We start from the raw sequence: 22,279 nt of genomic DNA on the forward strand, positions 1-22,279 counted from the left end.
TCGCTCTGGGGCGGGCGGTGCTGCGCTGGGCGGGTCAATTGGCGGCGGGTGGGCGTGTCCTCCGAGGCGGGGGCGGTGCTATTGCGCGTGCCGGTTCCGGCCCCAGAGCGGCGGGAGCGAGCGGAGAGGGGCCGGGTCTGTCAGCGCAGCCGGAGAACGGAGCAGGACTCGCCATGGCCGCCACCGCATGGATGCCCACGGTAAGCGGGTCCCCCGTGCTTGCCCTCGCCGCGGATCTGGCCCCTCGCCGCTGTGGGGGCCGTGATCCCGGGGAAGTGGCCCTGGCCCTGCTGCGCCCCGGTGCTCCCCTGGCTGCTGCCGGGCGCGGGGGGCCTTGTCCGGATGTGGGGGCGCGGCCCAGTCCCGCGCTGCGCTGCTCCTCGGCCCGCTGTCCCCAAATCTCCGCGGTTGGGGGAGCGGGGCCCCAGGCCTGCTAGTGCCCTTGAGTCCCCGGTGCAGGGAGCTGCGAAGCCGCAGGCCCGGCGGGTGGGAGCGGGAAACGGGCCTGGCTCGGCTCTCGGGGGGGTGCACGGTCTGAGGGGTCAAACGCTGCGGCCCTTGGTCCAGTCCAAGCAGAGCCTGTTTAGTGCCCTTGAATCCCCTTGCCGCCTCTCTGGGTGGAGGGAGCTAGGACGGCGGTGACCTTTCCACCCTGCACTGTAACGCGACAGAGGGAGCCAGACAACCACCCCGCTGTCAGGGTTACAGATTTGCTTTTTGCTTCTACAGAACCAGACTAACACGGCTACCCCTCTGATACTTGAAAATTGTAGTTATTCTGGAAGCTGTTCTGCAGAAACGGTTAATTGTGTTGTATAAACAAGAATAAAATTCCTCTGATCTTCTCGAAAGATGCCCAGCCTGTACTTAATAGCATCCACTTCATAGAATCATAGATTATTAGGGTTGGAAGGGACCTCAGTAGATCATCTAGTCCAACCCCCTGCGCAAAGCAGGACCAATCCCCAAATGGCCCCCTCAAGGATTGAGCTCACAACCCTGGGTTTAGTAGGCCAATGTCCACAACATAGTGAGCGGTACTTTTCAGTATTTTCCAGCACACAAACTTTTACTATCAGACCTGCATTCAACATAGCATAGGCCGGATCATTGAAAAATTCAACCTCTTTGTGTCCTCTGTTAAATTTTTACTAATTTGGACAAAAACAGTTCTAATTCGTTGAAACACAATTAAGGCCATAACAGAGCAATCTGATCATCTAGTCAAAGGCCCTGTTTAACACAGACTGTAGAATTTCACTATGTGAATCCTCTGTCAAGCTCATAACTTCCAGTAAGTGCAGATCTGATTCCCAGTCCCCTGCTCCAACCACTATACTACACTAGCTGTCTATAATAGAGTTCTGTCTATAATTTTCACTTGTCTCCAGAGTTATCCTTTGGTACCACAGGCAAGAACTATGCCATGAAGACACCCGGGTGTTTATGTAGCTAAGCCAGTTCACTTTTTCTATTGTGCCTGCTTCTCTTTCAAGTGTGCAGCTTGTTATGATATGCAGCACTTGCTTGCTGTTATTACATTGTACATTTCATGTTCAGTTACAGGTCAGAATGAATTACCTTTTCTACAACATTCATTACAATATCCTAGATGAGAACTACATCATTTCTAATCATTTTGATTACACTCCATCGTCCTTGTCATACAGTTATGTTCTTAATGCCAACTCAGCATAAGTGTCAAAGACCTATGGTGGGAGGTTACAGTAGTAAGTTTCAGGTGAAATGTGTCTGACTGTCTTTTATCCAGTCCCTGCAACTGATACTTATATCAGTATGACAGGATGTATCTATATTTTAGTCTGCCAATATACTACTTTTTACAATAAATTAGTTTTTTCAAACGAAAAACATCTCTTTAGTATACACCTTTCTTAAGAATTGTCTAAGTATCATTGCATCAGCTACTTTACTAATAATATCACCACATTTAAAATGGACTTGTAGTTAAAATTTCACCATATTCATGAGTGCAATCCAGATATGAAAATGCCAAGAGTGGCATTTACAGAAGTGCTTACCATTGGCCTGACTTTGCTCCCATTGAAATCAGTGGTAAAACTTCCATGGGCTTCAATGGTAGTAAGGCCAATGCCGAGTGCTTTTGAAAATCCTATCCCAGGTATTTAAGTGCCATCAAGGCTGCTACTAATCAAATCTTGCAGCAAAATCCTTGGGCTACATTTTCAATACTTGTAAAGATAGTGTTTTCATATTTCATGACTTGTTCTGTTTGTCACAAATTTTGCTGTACGTTTCATTGCAGCTTTGTATCAGCTCTCCACTTGAAGGGATATCTTCAGCTTATTATGTCCTTGTACTCTCCCATTTGTATCCATCTGTTGTCTCTTTGGGGCAGGGATCATCTTTTTATTCTGTATGTGCAGTGCCTAGCACAACAGGGTCTTGGTACTTAACTATAGCTATTAGGTGCTACAGCCATACACATAAAAAAAATTAGTCAATCATTATCCATATAACTAAAATTATTGCATCTTTTGGTCCAATGTGTAATATCTGAGTGTGTTCCCTTCATTTCCATGGCTTTCATGGACTGTGCCTCTACAAATTTTTGTTCTTATAATAAATCACAATTTATTGGATACAAGAACAAACATTTAATGGAGGCTCTAAAGTTCTCTTATTTTAGATTTAGAAATCCACATAGTGTTTGTGGTGGAATTTACTCTTTTCCTAACATTCAGTCAATATATTACAAGCTCATTGTCAAAATTCATAAAGAATGGAAGAAATATTTGTTGGTAGCAGAGTGTACATTTAAAACTCTTGAAAATACAGGAGAAAATAATTAAAATGTTTGCAAACTGAAAGTTTTGGTCATCTGAAGAAAATATTTACATACTAAATGTATGACAACTAATGTTAGCAAAGACACTCCTAGTATAAAATATGAACTGAAATAAGTGTACTGTAAAATGCAAACCTGCTGCAGTGTTATAAATTAATATTGTCTTGCTTTCTGTTCACACACTAAAATCTTTGTTTTTACAGGTGTCCCGGTTGCTAGGAGTTTTCAAAAACCAAAAACAGGTGACCAGATGTTTTAGTAGTGCTGTGAGTATGATAGTATTTTTTTTTTCTTTTGAGAAGTTTCTCAATAAAAGTACTGGGCAACTTACTGATTAAGATAGGGTTGCTATATTACCTTTCCACACACTTTTAAAGATAAGCTGCAAGTACAATGACCATATGCTCTTATGCCATGTTGGATTTCTGTTAACTAACTTTAACACCAATATCTTTTGACAATTTCACATTCAAAAGAATCATATATTCTTAGACTAATAATTTGAATGACCCCTTATGAAAAATGATAGCAATTGCACAGAAAATTCACATCATTTGATCACATTAATAGGATAGCGATGGCTTAGAAATCAACCCTTCTGAAACTTTTACAGAAACTTCAATGGCAATGTTGTTGAGAAGCTTCCAAGCATCTTTTTATTTTGCAAACTTTTCTATAAGCAGTAGACTTACTTGCTGTTTAGCAAATGTCTTGTAGCTTCATTCAAATCTATACCTATGAAGTCTTTAATGAATTCTGTAAACACTTTTATACCAGTATTAATATTGACATTTAAAAACTGCTGCTTTTAGAATATCTAGACATCTGCCCTTTTGAAGTCCCTCTGTAATGCTACATTTTAGTTTACAATATGATTGTGTGATTTTTCTCTTGAGCTTGTTTTTGTAAGTGATTTGATTATATTTGGGTTTCTTACCCTCTGTGTGTACGTACAAAATACACATAAACATGCTCTTGAAGCCTCATTTAAAGAGGGTTTTGAAAACTGCTCTGACTAATGTATGTATCATTGCAATGCCTACTCTCTTATGGGTGGTGTGAATTTCAGGAGAGACTCTGGCTTTTAATGCTATCATTATAGCTCTGCACTGTGCGTTATAAAACATCTGGGAAAAAGAGAAACCAAGAAGTTGCCCATGGCTTGTATATTAGTGAAAGAATTAAGAATGGGTGTTGCACCTCAGGCTCTATGTACACTAAAGTTGGCATTTCAGACTTAATGCAAGATCTTATATCCTTCTTTTGACTGTACTACAGCCACGCATTGCTATGTAACCAGTTATATCAATGGGGAAGAAAGAAAACTCAAGCATAACAGCCGAGCAGTCAGCCGAAGTGTCAGAAGGCATGGCAATTCTTGACGGCATTCAAATCATTGTGTATCTAACATAACTGATGAGCCTTATAAATAGCAGTCCTCACATCCCCATTAGTTTGTTTCCTTTTTCTGAATCTCCACTTTCTCTTTTCTTTATAGTTAACCTCAATGACTGTTTCATTCAAAAGATATTCAGATACTCACCATTTCAATGTATATTTTGTATCTTGTGTGACCAACTGTGAAACACCTTTTGTGTTTTCACAGTTGATCCTAATCAGGACTTTTTCAGATAACATTGTATCTGGGGCTGCTTTTATTGATATTAAAAGACTCCTATGAAGGTTGGTCTGAAAACTAAATGCCTATTTCTAAGATTCAAAAGGAATGGTAAAAGTAAACCCAGAGTAGCAGTTCTTAGATCTTTAAACCAAGTTTGATCATTTGCTTCCCTAGATACATGATGAGTCCAAGCTGTGCAGTCAGTTTCCTCTGCTTCAGGGATGACATCAGAAACAAAGTGCTGGGGACACTCAGCAGAAATTATGGTGGAAAAATAACTTCATTTTGCTAAAAATAAGTTCTAGAAAGGAGATCACTTAAGAAAGCTAAATAAGTGAAACTTTTTTAAAATTAGGAAAATAGCCTTCAAACAAAATCTTCTCTAGGAATAGCTTAGCATGACTGGAGCCTGTTGTAGTGCAGGACATAACTGGACAATGCTATCTCCTGTACAAAGTGCCAGGAAGAAATAAAATACCTGTATTGTACTGGGGAGAAGTGTGACTAGGAAGGCTGCTTTTCCATTAGGTTAGCCACCTTTGTATTTCAGAAAGACTGAGGCACCAGGTGGATTATTTGGAACACTGTGCAAGATGTTTGTCTGGGAAACAGATTTCCTGCTTGCACTCCTATTTAGTGCAGTGCCATCTGTTAAAGTTACTTTGGCAATTGAGTGATTGTTCTCTGTTCTAGCAACTAGCTTGATTTTCACCAAAAACACTTGTAAATGCTCTGATGAATGCAATGTTCCTTAGGTGTACTATCTGACTTCTTGCATAGGTACAGACAGTAACTTTAATCCCAGGGGATGGCATAGGACCGGAGATTTCTGCTGCTGTTATGAAGATTTTTGATGCTGCTAAAGTAAGCAATTCATTTGCCTTGTAAATCATGTACATTACAACTTGAAGTGAGTTGAATACTACTACTTCAGCTTACCATATCGTGTATAGGGATTTTACTTGTGACTCCTGTTTAAGTTTGTAGGGGTTCCACTTTGGAATTTTTCACCAAATTGTCAAGTGTCTGGGTTGTATCTCTAGCCAAAAAGAGAAAAAATACTGAAGCTTCATATATAACATAACAGAGTGGTTAGGTTGCAGTATCAAGACAGGGCCTGTACCTCTTGGGAAAGGAATGGGAAGCTCACAGCAAATACTGTGTTTTTAATTCTTAGAAATATAAGCTACAGTATTTCGTGTGAAATAATTATCTAATTGAGTAAATATGCAGCTACTGATAGAAAGGTGTTCTTTTGTCCACTTTGATTTGTGGATACAAATAAAAAAAGCGTACGTTAAAAACATTGGCTTGTTCTTAGCAGTGTATCTGAAATTAATCCACTATTGCTTTAAACGACGGCTGTTGATTTAATTGCAGTTAATTCGCCCGATTAACTCAAAAAAATTAATTGTGATTAATCGCACTGTTAATAGAATACCAACTGAAATATATTACATATTTTAGATATATTTGAAAATGTAGAAAAACATCCATTTCAATTACAACACAGAATACAAAGTCTACAGGAATCACTTTATATTTTTATTACAAATATTTGCACTGTAAAAATAGTTTTTTTTCAATTCAACTCATACAAGTACTGTAGTGCAATCTCTTTATCATGAGAGTGCAACTTTCAAATGTAGGGTTTTTTTTGTTAAATAACTGCACTCCAAAACAAAACAATGTAAAACTTCAGAGCCTACAGGTCCACTCAGTCCTTCTTCTTGTTCAGTCAATTGCTAAGAGAAATCAGTTTGTTTATATTTACGAGAGATAATGTTCCCACTTCTTAATTACAATGTCACCTGAAAGTGAGAACAGGCATTCGCATGGCACTGTTGTATCTGGCGTCGCAAGATATTTATGTGCCAGGTGCGCGACTTCAGCTACGTGAATAGCGTAGCTGAAGTCGAACTACCTTAGTTCGAACTTCTTACTTGTCCAGACGCCGCGGGATCGAAGCCCGCGGCTCCCCCGTCGACTCCGCCACCACCGTTCACGGTGGTGGAGTTCCGGAGTCGACGGGAGCACGTTCGGAGTTCGAACTATCGCGTCTAGATTAGACACGATAGTTCGAACTCCGAGAAGTCGAACGCAACCTGTCGACCTGGCCGTAAGTATGGACGTACCCTAACGGTGGAAAAGGCTTAGATTAACTTCTCTTGATTATATGGGGTATAACTTCATATTAAAGAGCTCATATGTAGTTCAGTTTTGAGAGGCAGGGAATAGACTTATATAAAATCTTAGCACTGTTGTATTTAACACCTGAGAGAGATGGAAAGGGAATGTCTAGTTTAGATTACTCCTGATAGGAAATCAACTGATTCAAGATTCAAAAAGCATGTTAACATTTACTGGAAATTCTCTAATTTGTTCAGTTTCAAAGGTGATGGTGATTTAATGAGCATAGCACACAGTTATATTGTTCATCTATGACAGCATAATTGTATCTTTCCTTTACACTCCTTCCTTTAAAAAAAAAAACAAAAAAACCTGTGGTAACCTTTCATAAGAGGGAGATTCCCTAGATAAATGAAAATTAAGACAGTACTGATGAGTGGGACTGACTGGAACATTCACAGCATTCTATTTAGACATGCAGCACAGTCAGGTCTGTTCCTCTCTGTTAGGATCTTGTTTAACTACTAAGTTTAATTTTAAAAGTCTTTTTAAATTCATTTTGTATTTCTTGAAAATATCTAACATGAGAGAGATCACCATACTGAAAACACAAACTGAAAGTGTAGATAGCATGGTGGAAGTAGTTCTAATGATACAAGTCTGGAAAAATATTATAGTAGGCATCTCATAGTGCCTTCAGTAGTTAGTTACATTGGGACGCTCCTTTAAAGAGTTAGCCCATGCTTGTCAGCTCAGAGATAAATTACTTTGGGAGGTCTGAGTAAAATCCCTTCAGCATTTCTTCTTGTAAAAATTTATATATATATATATATGCGCACACACACTTACAAAATTCCTAATGCAGAAGATAATGTGGAACAAATGTGTTTTTAGGCTCCTATTCAGTGGGAAGAGAGAAATGTTACAGCTATCCAGGGACCAGGAGGAAAGTGGATGATTCCTCTAGATGCTAAAGAATCCATGGATAAAAACAAGATGGGACTGAAAGGTACTGCAGGGTTTAATGCTGAGCTATTAAAAGCAACCGTTGCTTGTACTATGGGGAGGGTGTTCTTGGAAGTATGTGTGGCAATGTAAAAGACAATGTACTCTACACCATAATAGAATGGTTAATTCTAGGGTACACATTGCATGATAGCAGTCATTTGAAATGTCAAAGCATGACCTTTATTTCAACTTTTAGTGCAGCTTTCTCATTTAATGAGTGAACATACCTACACATTAGCCGATTCTGGCTAGGAAAATATCCTCTAAGTTTCCCACCCACACCATTTCATAAATGGCATTGCATGTCAGTAAATTAACATAGCAATTGGGGTGTGTTGAAGAGTTGACTCACCGGTGGCATTACCCTTCATGACTGGGCATAGTGTACCAGGCTTTCTTCCTCTAGTGCTCCCTGCCAACAGCTGCTCCAATTCTAGTGGTCTGCCGCTTCTCATGACTTAGTCCTCTGACCAGGTCACTTATAGTCCCCCTTCCAGAGTAACAGTCCAACAAACGAAAGTCCAGTGTCCTTACATCAGGTCTTTCTCCCCCCAGCTCTGGGTCCTGAGGGCCTTACATTCATCTCAGAGTTTCAGAAGTCCATATTCCCTTGTAAGGGGGCTTCACACCACCTTCCCTGGCAGGGGAACCCAGGCCCTCATGCACCTTTGGGTTCCAGCTCAGGGATTGTTTAGTGAGCAGGCAAGGTCTGTCAGTTCTGACCTACCCCCTGCCACCTCTCTGGGTTTCTTTCTACCTCATCCTATCAACAGCTCCTTCCTAGGCCCTTTGGGTACCTGTATTCGTCTCAGGTGCCACAACTTTTCCATCTCCCTAAGCTCCATGACCTCGCAAGGTGCACTTTTTTTTTTTAAAGGGCCATGGCTTGGAGTCCCCCAACAAATGTCAACTGAAAAAAATAAATGTAAGCCAACTTTTGCCCTCCTCAAGCTTGACCTTTTTATTCAGTTTTCCCTGTACTCCATTCCCCAGTTAAATGCCTCCCAGGGCTCTGTTCCAGGAAACCTAGAACCTGCCCTTTTATCAGAGTTGCTCCACCATGTCTTTGTGTCCTTTGCCAGATCTTCTTAGGAGAGGATCCCAAGACCTTCTTTCCCCCCCAGGTCTCCTCTTCCCTCTACTGCCCTGAAGTTCTCCCCTGGACCAGCAGACCTCTCTATACCTCCAAGAGGAGTTTCTAAGTTCTTCCCTTTTCTTCCTGTAGCCCTCTTCTGTTCTGGGCTTCCCCTTTATAGTAACCATCCAGTTCTTTCCCATCTGGGACTCAGCTTTAATTGAACCTGACCCACCCTGCAGGCGCATTAATGAAGCTCTCTTTAGTTAATGCTTTTGGTCTCAGTGGGGGTATCCCCCCTCACAGGGTGACATTTTGTGAAAGCCCAAATGAAGGTGCATTCCACATGTCAGTCAGAGCTCTGTGGAGGCTCGAAAGCTTGTCTCTCTCACCAACAGAAGTCTTCAGTCTTTAGTGTCAGGCTTTTCATGGGTTCACTAGGAGGACTATTAGAGATGGGAATATTAGTATTAATAGAACCCTGAACTGGAGCCCATATCTAAAACAGCGCAAACCAGTTCCCCTGCTGCTGGAATACTTCACAGCCAGAATGTGATTCCTGTTATTCTCATTGAGTAATACCTTACTCCCCAAGTAGTCCTATTGAATTCAATGAGAATGCTGGTGGTGTAATTGCTACTCAACATGAATAGAGGGGTCACAAATTGGCTCTTAAACAGCAGAATCACTTCACTGTTTAATGGTCTTCAGCCTTTCAGCTCCAGTCAACACAAGACCCTAACAAGGGAACCCAGGTCACCCATGAGACTGTGCCTAGATCTCTCTCTAATGGTTGTAGTGAATTTAAACTCTAGACTGGTGCTTTTCTATCTCACTCATTCCTGTTGTGTATTATAGGACCTTTAAAAACACCAATTGCTGCTGGGCACCCTTCGATGAATCTGCTGCTGCGTAAAACCTTTGATCTTTATGCAAATGTTCGTCCCTGTGTCTCAATTGAAGGATACAAAACCCCTTACGCAGATGTGAATATTGTCACAATTCGAGAGAACACAGAAGGAGAATACAGTGGAATTGAGCACGTGGTATGTTATTGGGAAACAGTTCATTTTCTGGCAGGGTTTTCTTTCCTCTGCGAATTGCAACCTTGCATGGCAAAATTAGGGAGTTTTTTTTTTAATTAACTCTTCTGATTCAGAATTTATTTTTAATGTGAAATACCTTGTGTACAATGCTCTGCAGATACTTGCCCATCAGAATTATGATGCTGTTCCAAATCTTCACACTGTCAACTCCTGCTTTATAAATCAGCTTAAGTTTTTACTTGTGATTACTGTCTGTTTTTCAGATTGTTGATGGTGTTGTACAGAGTATCAAACTCATCACAGAAGAAGCTAGCAAACGTATTGCTGAATTTGCTTTCGAGTATTCCAGAAACAATCACAGAAGCCATGTTACTGCAGTGCATAAAGCAAACATTATGTATGTTGACATCATAAAGTAACAAGCTCTTATGAATGGATTTTAAAAACTATGGATTTTGAGCTTTTAAAGATGCAAAGTAACGTGTGAAATCTCCCTCAGATGTGTAACACCCATTAATGCTAGTGGGGAAAAACATAAGCAACATGGGGAAAATTGACCCAGTGTTGATAGGACTGCATTAGTTACGTATTCGAATCACTGACAAGTTAGTATGCTCCTTCTCTCTGTGCTGTTACCTACTTTAATAGTAAACTTAAGAATAAAAACACTAAAAGTGAAACTTGCACATATAGGCCTGGTCTACACTTAAAAATTAGTTCAACCTAGCTATGTTGCTCACAGCTGTGAAAAATTCTGCACCCTGTGCAATGTAGTTAGGCCAATCTAACCTCCAGTAGAGGCATGGCTAAGTTCACAGAAGAATTCTTCCATTGTCCTAGCTATGACCTCTTGGAAAGATGGATTACCTGCAGCAATGGAAAAACCCCTTCCGTAGGAAGCATCTGGGCTACAGTGACGCTGCTACAGTGCTGTAGCTGTGCTGCTGTAGCAGCTATAGACGGTGACTTTCACCCAAGGATTTCAAAGCACTTCACAGTAAGCCTCAGAACTGAGTCACAATATGTATGGAATTGCATAACACTTCTTTGCTTATTTGTTGTATACTCAGGCTTTAATTACAAAAGTGTCACTTTTGTTTGCTTTAGTAGTGCATACCAGAGGTGGATATTAAAGTGTTCTGACCAAAAAACACTTACATAGTGAAAAATGTGCTTGTTGGGAGGATGTACTTTTCCAGGTCTAATTTCTGGTTTACTGTCAGTTTCACTTCTGTCTTTAATGCAGCTGACAAGTGCAGTTTAACTCACTGAGGTGTCAGTTCAGATCAGTTTTGACAACCGAGCTCTCATTCTGTATAGTAAACATTTTTGAGAAGTTTGATGTGTATATATTAAAACAAAACAAACCTTTGCTTCCAAACTGTCAAAGATAAGGACAAAGACTTTGCTCTGAACATATGGCAAATTGTAAGAATGTTTTTAATGCGATGAAATCAGAAAAGTTAATGTGAAGTAATTTTTTGATCTATTGCTAAATTAGACTTTTAGGGCCAGATCTTGGCTTGTGGTGACTTTGGTTTGAATCATGACATAAAACAGCCTTATAGCTGCTTTAACCAGGCATCTGGGAATTCCCCCCCCCCCTTGTGAGAGGAATCCCCAAGTGGTGTAAGGCTGGCGGAGCCAACTCTGCGCCATCCTTTTCATACATTCACTACCCTCCCACATAGGGGTAGTGTTGGTTGTAGGAGTGGGCCATGGTCAAACATACTCCTCTCTGGCTATTTCCAGCCCCCTAGGGGGCCATTACAGGCCAGCCCAAATTAGAAACTGCCCTAATTTGCTTAACAGTTGAACCAGTTCTTGGCTGACCCCACGAACAAGGAAGTGAAAAGCCACCTTTGGGTTCCCCAGTGGTTCCCTAGTGAGAATCTGGCCTGTATTTTTCTATTTATTCCTTGTTTCCAGAGGTGCATCCATACTTACCTTGATGCAGTTGCTTTTTAAAACTTGATTACTCATCCATGCTCTATAACATTCTTCTCTTTGTCTAATTGCAGGCGAATGTCTGATGGGCTTTTTCTGAGAAAATGCAGGGAAGCTGCAGAAAACTATAAAGATATTAAATTTAATGAAATGTACCTTGATACAGTGTGTCTGAATGTGAGTACCTAATCCATTATATCCAGCTTTTTATAGTTACAATACATGACCTTAAAATTAAAACAATTTTCTTCCTAGATGGTACAGGATCCATCACAATTTGATGTGCTTGTTATGCCAAACCTGTATGGTGACATTCTGAGGTAAGCAGAAGTGAGCTGGTTATAATTAACTCTTAAAATACCATCACTTTCAAGATTACCATTCAGATTAAATGTTAGGCAAGTGGGTGTCTGTTTTCAGCATCCAGAAGGTTAAAGCATAACCCTTTCAGATTCTCAAGATCATAGAAAGAAAAGCTGCAATTGAGAACCAACACAGAATAACTTAGTATCAAGGGCGCTGTATGATGAGGCTGTGCTTCATGGCATCAGAAAGGATGGTGTTTGTCCATATACCATATAAATGTGATTCAAATATAAAATGGAAGGATGTGTGTGAAATGAACGTCTGTATAAATACTCACTAAGGTTCCTTCAGTTACTGTTTTCTCAGACAACTTCATTTTTGAGGAATGTTGACACTAACACTCTGCCATCAAAACAATTAATTTGACTTGTGAAATCAACTGCCAGACCTATTTGCCATAAAACACTTACTTAATTGAATTTGATGCTGTTCTTATCACCTAGCAAAAACTAGTGTCTTTAATCTGAAATCTTAAATGTGTGTGCATATATCTGTTTAAGAATTTGGTCCTTGCTTCTCTTGTATCATCCAGGAAATCTTAGAATGTTGTTTATCTTCCTTTTTAAAAGTTGACCTGAATCAAAATATCTCTCTGCAGTTCTGGGTGTTAGAATGTGTTTTTAATATATGTGATTGTAATACAAACAAATAACTGCAGTCACTCCAGAACCAGAGTGGTGGTGGAGAGGGAGGGAACCCACTCCAGTCACAGCCCCCAGTGCACTCTCCCTCCCCAAAAGCCTTGGAAAAGAGAGAGTTTTACTACAGAATAGCTTACTTCCAGATGTGGGTGGAATATGTACTCACATGTGCATACACTTCAGAACTACAGATTTTCTAGACTACAACTGACATACAGTAAAGTGAAAAACACTGAATGGAGGATTTAAACTCCTTACCAATTATTAGATAAGATAAATAAATGAAAAAATATTTTTAAAACATATTTGTGTGTGTGTGTAAAATACATTTAAATAAACTCCTAGGATTGGAGTGATTTCTCAGCCTGTTACTATTTGAATTGCATGTGGCTTCATAGCCTTGTATTGGTTCTCTTCTAAGGGTTAAGAAAGGAATCTCCTGGGTCCAGATTCACACAGGTGTTTAGGCTCCTAACTGCCATTGAAATAAATGGAAGTCAGAAGCCTATATACCGTTGTGGTTCTGGGCCATGATGTCTTGATTGTGGGGTGCCAGTTGCCTCAGGGAGAACAGAAATACCCACACAGGTGCCAGTAGCCAGATTTCTCAGAATTGGTATGAGGTGTTAACTAAGGTTCCCTCCATGGATCCTAGTACTGCTCTGACTGTAATTTTGTTTTAGCTGTGTAGATGAATTAATTCCTTAACTTACAATATGTTAAAGGCATTTTTGCATTTTAAATAGGTTAAATTCTTTTTGTGGCTCTTGGCGTCCCCCTGCAATGACGAAGTGGCTTTTTGCTGTTGCAGTTGAGTAAAGCTGGTGTAAATACCATTGTGAACTAATTCATTGTAGAATCCATCTTTCACGTTCTGTACAGATAGTAGGAAAAAGACCACTTAGCTCAACACGCAGCTCTCCTTTAGATACCTAGAAGCACACCATTCTTCCTTTGCTACTGTGTTCCCTAATCACCTTCCGGTTGAACAAAATATAGAGCTCAAACTAATACTACGTGCTTTAACAGCTGGTAGTGTTTTCTCTGTAGTTGCTGTTGAAAGTTCTGCCTGATAGCTCTGCTTACTTTCCTGAGGCTTAGCTGGCATCCTAGTTTGATTCTCCTCAACATTGTTGCTTATATTCTTTTTACCTAGTATAGATTTCACCATCAATTTGAAGTCTAATGAAAGTTCCTTAAATCGTTTTACATTTGTGCTCAGTTTTTGCTAAAGCAGGGTTTCTTCATAAAGGTAGGTGGCCCCACCACACTCACTTCCCCATAAACTGGCTCTCTGCTCCTATGGCTTTTTGAAAGTGCCATATGACATAGTGCCCAAAATGTTCTACCCTCTGAATAGATATTGGATGACATTCCCTACCTTGAAGTGTGTAATACCTAAAGTGACAAACCAAGGATGGAGGAGGGGGATACAACATACAAGCAAAGCTAGTCCCTTTATTTTAAATTTTAAAAACTGTTATATAGACTATTCCCCACTTCCTGTTTGTTTAGCACTTATTGGGTGGCTGATTTCTTGTAAGTATTGGTACAGAAGTGGGTCATGAATAGTTTTCTAAATATCAACATTTGACAATGCTGCTTTAACGTCTTCCCCTTTCAGGATTGTGTTTTATGGGCACTTGTTGGCTTAGCCCTTGCTCATATTGATCTTGGAGGAAACGCCACTAAAACCAGATTTTTGTGTTGCTTTCTTTAATTCTTTCACAGATCATAGAGGCTGTTCCGTAATGAAGGAGCAAAGCAATCTTGCGTCATTTAACACCTGTTTCCTTCAGTTTTGCATAATAGTTGTTAGTAATTCAGATTTCTTGTGAGCAAAGTTCTGGCATCTTTATAGGCAGCTCTTTATAAGAAATTTCTCTAATTTCTTGGGGAAAATGTTGGATTATACATTGAAGGACCTCCGAATAATTACATAAAACCCATCAACTGATATTTCTTTGATATTTTGAGATTTGTAATGGTATCGTGGAGGGGGGTTGGGTACCTTTTTTTTTTTTATTGTGCTGATTGGCTATCCAAACTTTCTTCTGCTGTATGCAAGTTGGTAATATTTTGCACCTTGCCCTATCGTTTTGGTAAGCTCTGCCTGGAATTTGAAGTTCCCCTGTCATTTTCCTCATTAAACTGTTTTTGTTGGTCTAGTAGTCCTGCTCATCTTCAAACATGCCACTGTAGTATAGCTAACTTATTACGTATCCTTTTTGTCACAGGGTTAAACACATTAACCACTGGCTGTGTTGGCAGCTAAATTTCGTTTTGTTAATATGGAATAAACTATTAAAATAATCTCTGTATATCTTGTTGGTAGGAGGTTGTACCTTTGTAATTTACATGAAGAATTTTTTTCTTCCAGTGACTTGTGTGCTGGATTGATTGGGGGCCTTGGAGTAACACCAAGCGGGAACATTGGAGCTAATGGAATCGCAATCTTTGAATCTGTAAGATCTCTTTTGCAAGAGGAAATTGTATTAACTAACTTTGCCTAGAAACCTAAAACTACAGGATAATCCTGTAGCCATTACGGAAATACATTCTCTGCAAAATGTCCGACTGCTTTAATTGTGAAGCTTACTTACATTCTGCATGAAAAGAAGTGTTACTTTTAAAATGATTAGTTATTTCGATTGGCTTTTAACAATCAAGGAAATAATGCAGTCAGTGCAGTGTTTTAAACCAAGATTTCAAATACAATAGTTTTACAGGAATCGTAATATATTTATTCACCTACTTTAGAAAGGATCTTGAATAATTTTTAGTTGTCAGGGACATCACCTTTTAGGATATCCATGTCCTCTGGATTTTTAGGGGAAAGACTTTGAAGAGTACGAAGGAGTTAGGTGTCCAGTTCCCAGTGCAAGTAAATGGGAACTGGACACCTAATTCCCCTTTCTTTGTCTTTGAAACTCTCTTCCCCCCCCCCCCACCTTAATCTATTATGGTTTTGTATACTGATTGGATGAATACGCTTTGTTCAGAAGAATTACATTTGAAGTAACTTACAATATTAACTCAGAATAATTTTTCAATTGTCTGAATTACTTTAGACCACAAAACAGACACTAAACACTTGATATATTGACTTCATAATACAGCTAACTTCATTTTTATCTGTAGGTTCATGGAACAGCACCAGACATTGCAGGAAAAGACTTAGCAAATCCAACTGCCCTTCTTCTGAGTGCTGTGATGATGCTGCGTCATATGGGACTGCATGAATATGCCACAAAAATCGAGACTGCATGTTTTGAAACAATTAAAGCTAGAAAGGTATTCTCAGGGTTTACAGACAAAGTATTGACCTTATCACTTTTCCTTTCTCTACAATAATTAATATAGAACACCAAAGCCTAAACTACAGATTATGAGGAGGATGCAGAGGCTCACTGTCTCAGCAGGAATGGCCACACTGCCTTGGGAATCGCTGGGGGACTTGTAGATTCCACTCTCTGAAAAGAGCACTTGCACTCCCTGAAAAGGTGCAGTGTCTCTCCAACCTCATGTTGGGACAGACTCTGCTTATGAAATCCTAGAACTGAGATTGGGCCTGGCCCCTGTATGCACAATGGAGGAGTCGGCTTTAGTTGGCCACCATGGAATCTAAATTATAAAATACAAATTCTTTCTGTGTGTATATTTGGTGCTCAAGAAGATAAAGGAATCAGTTTTCCTATCTCTGGTTGAATCTAGTGTGGTCTGTATGTCTTGTATAGACGTCATCACACAACTTTCCCAAAGCATTTCATTCATGACCTATACCACCTTTGTTCCCATTCTGGACTCAGGTCTTTTCTGAACTTCTTCCCTGCAACCTCATTGACTTGGTAGGGTTACGTGGGTGTAAATGAGGCCAGAATTTGACACACAAGCTAGATTTTTTGCTCAATTGTGTGCATGGCTTGTCTTATGCAGTCAGTGCAGGGGCGGGCAAACTTTTTGGCCAGAGGGCCACATCGGGTTTCATAAATTGTATGGAGGGCCGGTTAGGGGAGGGGGTTGTGGCCTGGCCCTCAACTCCTATCTGCCCCCCCACCCCCCACCCCAGGACTCCCGCCCCATCCAACCTCTCCTGTTCCCTGATGGCCCCTCTGGGACCCCTGCTCCATCCACACACCCCGCTCCCTGTCCCTTGACTGCCCCCTGCCGCCCCATCCAACCCCGCCTCCTTCCTGATTGCCCTACCACCACCTCCGGGACCCCTGCCTCCATTCAACCCCCTGTCCCTCCTGCGACTGCCCCGCCCCCACCCGCTGACCACCACCCCACACACCCCTGCCCTCTATCCAACAACCCCCCCACCACACCGTGCCCCCTTAGCACGCTGCCTGGAGCACCAGTGGCTGGCGGCGTTACAGCAGCGCCACCTGGCTGGAGCCGGGCCATGCCACCGCTGCTGCCACCATGCAGCACAGAGCACCAGGTCAGGCCGGGCTCTGCATCTGCACTGCCCCAGGAGCTCACAGCCCTGCCCCCCCAGAGCACAACGGCAGGGCGAGCTGAGGTTGTGGGGGAGGGGGAACAGCAGGGGAGGGACCGGGGGCGAGCCTCCCAGGCCAGGCAGGATGGGCCAGGCCATAGTTTGCCCACCTCTGAGTTAGTGTCTAAGATTTGGAGACCATCAAATTGATTTTCACTTGTAACTTGAGTAAAATTTGAATTCATGTTTCCAGAAGTTGAGCCTTACCAACTCTTTTCACTGTCACCTTGGCTTTCATCTTTTTAAAATGCAGGTGGGTGGAATCTAAAGATTGTGCTTAAAAAAAGGAACATTACTTAGCCACGCTGGTGACATTTCATATGTCCAGGAGCATGGGAGGGTGCTTCGTAATTCCTCATAAGTGGATTTTTATGCAACTATTGAACAAGATAAACATCTTTTCATTTTATCTTATAAGCCTACTTGTGGTGGCTGCCATACTGTACATAGGAGACACTTAAAAATCCTATTTAAATTACAAGTAAATATGAAATGCTTCTGAAAAGCGCAAGATCTACTGTCTGGAGTGGAAGTCCTTTATCTGTAAATCAGCAACACAGTGGTTGATAGAACAAGCATTAGTTTGCTAATGGCTCACTATGTGATGGCTATATATGCTCACAATGGAGAGAACTCAGCTTTCACTTAAAAATTGTGCAGTGCAGTGAAAATGACAAAACCCTAAAATTATAAATTGTCCTCTCTTGTGCCTGCAGGTCCCTCCATACACACTTCTTTAGGATCTTGCTGTATATGTCTGAGACCATTAGTCTCTATCGTGCAAATTGCCCCATTATCGTGCCTTACCAAAGGGGCCAGGCAATGCCATTATCCCACCATTGTATCTAGTCAGCACCTTTCCCCATCATTTAACTTCTTGCATTCTTCCCCTCCCCAATTAAAGATCTTACTCCTTGTAAGCTGGCGTGGCCTTACCTCCGAATTCACCTCTGAGGGAGGCCACACCTCCATGCAGTCTGGTCTGCTAGAGTACTCTCAAAAACAAGGAAAGGGGGAATTAATGGTACTCAGTGGGCCCCAGCCTTCAAGCAGGGCAGAGCCACAAACAGTCTGGGCTCTGGCTTGCAGTCAGGCAGAGCTGTAGCACCAAGCACAGTCTATGGGGTGCAGACCGAGGCGAGCACCAGACACAGTCTGTGGGGCTCAGGTGAGAACCAAGCACAGTCTATGAGAACCAAGCACACTAATCATAGAACCATAGGGTTAGAAGGAATGGCAAGGGTCATCTAGTCTAACCCCCTGCCAAGGTGCAGGATTTGTTGTGTTTCTGCCATCCATGACAGATGGCTGTCCAGCATAAAGTCTTAACATGTGATAACCTACTACTATGATGAAAACCTGCTCTTTGAATTTGTCTTCTGTCCATGCTGCAGTTTGCAAGCTCATTTCTGTTAAAATTGTTGTATTACAGAGAATCTCGGACAGTTAACATTGTTCCCTTGCATGCATAGTATCTTATACTCTGTTCAGAATGTAAAATTAATTACTTTTTTAATTGTCTGTTTTTTTTCTCTCTCAGATCCTAACAAAAGATTTGGGAGGTAACGCTAAGTGTTCGGAATACACAGCAGAGATCTGTCGCAGAGTACAGGATATTGACTAAAGTTTCCTCATATCACTAATGTTGCAGTCACTCCAAATGGACACATTACAAATACATTATATAGTCATCTGCAATTCATATACATTTGGTTTGCCTATCTCAAGAGAGCAAACTTTTTAGATGGGGCCATTTTGTTAATAAATTTAGCCCAAATGGATACAAATAACTCTTGTGCCTGCTTTCAGTGGACTTTTTACAAGTGGTTTGTTTTATTTATTACTTGTCTCTGGTGAAATTTTTTGTATAAGTGGATTCCTTTATTGTATCACTTGCAATTGTTTACCACTTTACATGTCAATTAAGTGGTTTTTACTTCTCAAAAGACTTGCTGTAAATATCAAGATGACTGAATTAGCATGATTATAAAAGCACCTTCAAAGAAAGCTTAAAATCTATTTTATTGGTCTTAGAATGGAACAAAATGGGCTTTTCGGCCTTAAAATAGCACAAGATGACACTTTTGTAAACAAACGGGTATGAAACCTAGGAATGTTGTATCAAAAGCAATGAAAAGACACTTTCAGGTGCCCTGAGGTTCCAAGAAAAACAAAGTTCTCTCAATGCATGAATAAAGACCTAAAACCCTACAGATATTTAATGTTAGAATATTTTTCTGTGTAAAAATCAAGGTATCAAAACAGGTGTGAGGAAATAATACTAGTCAAGTAAAAACATACAAAGCTATGTATCCAAATATTCTTGTAAGGTAGCTCTGAGAGGAAGACTCTTATTTATTTTATGATAGAGCTGTCCTAATGAGTAGATAATAAAATTCCTTGACTTCCACTCTATAGTGTGAGGGGGAAATATACATTTTCTGTAGCTTTGTACTACAATTTTTCTGTTGTACTTTGTTTTTATGTATTGCATTGTCTGTTTTGAGATGTTTAAATGTACCAATTAGTAACTTTCTCAAATTCTGAATGTAACTGACTAGATAACAAGGGATTGCTATAGAGCTTGAAACCGGGTATTATCTAGTACAATGATCTATAATTTTGGCTCTGATTAATATTTCTGGAACCTATAATCTGTCTTCACTGTATGGATGGATATGAGGTTTCCAGGCGTTTGCTCACTAAGCCTAGCAAAGATCATGAAGTTAAGTCCCCTTCTCATCTCCATATGGTGATATCATGGACACACATCACAGATACTGACCTAAATAGCTCCATCCCTACAACCTTTAACATACATATAAATCAAATTTCCTGGCTATGGTTCTGATCTGTACTCCAACTGTAGTCAGCTTAATTCTGTCTATAGGTCCTATGCCACTAATTTAACTTATTTCCTCATTCAGTCTGGTGGTTTCCAAAGCAAAACTGAGTGATGCAAAGTCACTTAATTTTGCCCTGCAAAATAAGCATCCCAGCTTTTGTTATACCTCTGCTACCCTATGGCAGGGATAGGGACAAAGATTTTTTTTTCCTTGTGTATTAATAACTGCTTCTAGTGATAAAGGTAATTTTTTCTTCTCTTGGATGTATCACAGGACAGACTCGAACTCTTGGGAGCAGAGATTGAGTGTGATTTGAATGTGCATAGTGTGGTTGCTGCTCCCTTGATTCATTTGTATCATGCTAATTAAGCAACTGAGTTACTATTACGCACAAAGTGAGAAAATAAAGACTTCCCAAAGTCATACCATTTGTTGTTTTTTATAAGCCTAGGCTGCTGACTTGTTTAATGCTTTGAGTAGATTACTGAAAATCACGTGTTACAGCAAGTAGGTTGTAAGAAAACATGCTCAACTGTACCTCCTCTGTACATACATCTTATTGCAAATACCAGTTAAGGATAAACTTTTTGTAGAACTTGGAGTTGCTTCAGCTGGTGCTATCTTCTTCCATTTGATAAGGACTAGATATCAAAATCAGGCTCTTTAAGCAATTTGGTTTGGTGGGGAGGAGGAGTTGTACCACAGAGGTTTGTAAAGATACAATATGTAAATAAGATTTCAGACTCTTAACAAGCACGTGTTTAAAACAAATGATGATGTTATTGTTGGGACATAGTAGCCAAACACACACACCTCAAAATCCTAGCTGTAGGCATTTGTGAAGTGCTGCAAATAGATGAAAACTTCAAGATGCCTGGTATTCCAGTTAGTTTTCTGCCCTAGCAGCGCAGAATTGATTGACTTAAATCACTGATTTTAATTGTTTTGCCTTAGTACTTCAGCTGTTTTCCTAAAGAAAGGGTGATTCTTGTTAACTATTAAAACATTGATTCTCAATTAAATAGAATATTTTACTCTAAAATTCCTGCTGCTTTTTGCTAAAGCAGGAGGATACACTAGCTGTACACTTAAGCAGTTGCATAGTTTAATTTCATCAGATTCTTAAATTTTTACTCGCAATTTGTGTCAATTTATTTAGATGGAATTCAAATTCAATTAAATTCACAAATAGCATTTTAATTTTTTTATTAAACTACCTTGTGATGGGTACAAACTTTCTCATCAAAACATGTTTTGCATTTAAAATGAACTGATTTATTAAACAAAGGAAGTATCTGTAATTAGTGAATTGAACTGATTGTTTCTAGTCACTATGGGCATTAAGATTTTAGTATTAGTAGAGCTCATCCTCTTACACCTAGTTTTTAGTTAGACTGGAAGAGGAAAACAAGTTTGTTTTGTTTCTCCCCCCCCCCCAACTTCCAATTAGTTTCTTAACTTTGAATGAATTAGTCATTAAACTGAACTAGCTGAATAAACAGAAATGAAGAAAATATTCCCTCTACACCTGCAGAAAAGACTACTGCTGTCAAATCTGGTTGAGCACTTTAACAAACTAGTTCCAAGTACATAATCAGAAATTCCCACCAATTCAATGCTTTGATTGTCTTTAAAACTCAACAGCAAGTGTACTGCTTTGTTTTTAATTTAAATGATTAATAGATGCATTTAGGCTTTAGAGGCTGTCAATTTCAAATTTAATTTTAAACAGTTTTAATAAACATTTAATTTTTTTTAAAAAATCATTACTTTTATCCACTCTGACTCATGTCCCCTGCATTGAGTGATATAATCTTTGCCCTGGTCTAGGTTTTGATCTTGGGCTGTTATTACTGATCATGCACACCAACTGTCATCACTTAACTCTTTGGGAAATGCTAAACTGAAGTGTCTTTCAGCATGAACCAAAGATTGAAAAAATCTTCATTGTGTTTTTTTGGGATGGTCAATCCAGAACTCACTTGACAAACTACAAGGCTGGAAAAAGGAATTAATAAGGCCACAATGTGTAGCATTTCTTTTGGTACAAGACTATTTAGATGCTCCTCACTGAAAACATTATAGAACTGTTGATTTTTTAATTTCAGTTAGGGCTCAATGGCCATTGATACTATGAGGATGTAGCAGTTTCACTAAGCAGTGCCACTTGATTAGTTATATCTACCAAACGTTTGAACTAGAATCAATTTACCCTATTACAGAACTATAAAAACTGTAAGGAAATATCAATTAGGGTGTTGCTTAGTC

At 40.0% G+C, this 22,279-nt stretch overlaps 1 protein-coding gene across 2 annotated transcripts; it reads left to right on the forward strand.

The window, feature by feature from the left end:
- Positions 1–47: 47 nt before the first annotated feature.
- On the forward strand, positions 48–20,434 carry IDH3A (isocitrate dehydrogenase (NAD(+)) 3 catalytic subunit alpha). Of its 2 annotated transcripts, none has more exons than XM_039491930.1 (11): positions 48–200; positions 3,034–3,096; positions 5,232–5,315; positions 7,476–7,590; positions 9,523–9,710; positions 9,974–10,107; positions 11,732–11,834; positions 11,913–11,977; positions 15,045–15,129; positions 15,806–15,958; positions 18,706–20,434. In XM_039491930.1, exons 1-11 carry the CDS (start codon positions 174–176, stop codon positions 18,787–18,789), a joined length of 1,101 nt encoding a protein of 366 aa, XP_039347864.1. In that variant the 5' UTR covers positions 48–173; the 3' UTR covers positions 18,790–20,434. The 2 variants fall into 2 exon arrangements, with proteins under 2 accessions (XP_039347864.1, XP_039347865.1); XM_039491931.1 differs by having other exon boundaries at positions 3,034–3,072.
- The last annotated feature ends 1,845 nt before the right edge of the window (positions 20,435–22,279 follow it).

The sequence above is a fragment of the Mauremys reevesii genome, linkage group 10 (genome assembly GCF_016161935.1).
Source record: "Mauremys reevesii isolate NIE-2019 linkage group 10, ASM1616193v1, whole genome shotgun sequence".
In the NCBI taxonomy this organism is placed as follows: domain Eukaryota; kingdom Metazoa; phylum Chordata; order Testudines; family Geoemydidae; genus Mauremys; species Mauremys reevesii.

Bases quoted from the DNA above. Each gene is read 5' to 3' on its own strand.
- IDH3A (XM_039491930.1), top strand. From the start codon at position 174: ATGGCCGCCACCGCATGGATGCCCACG. The intron at 9,711-9,973 runs GTATGTTATTGG...TCTGTTTTTCAG, and splicing joins ACAGTGGAATTGAGCACGTG to ATTGTTGATGGTGTTGTACA. The intron at 11,978-15,044 runs GTAAGCAGAAGT...TTTTTCTTCCAG, and splicing joins CTGTATGGTGACATTCTGAG to TGACTTGTGTGCTGGATTGA.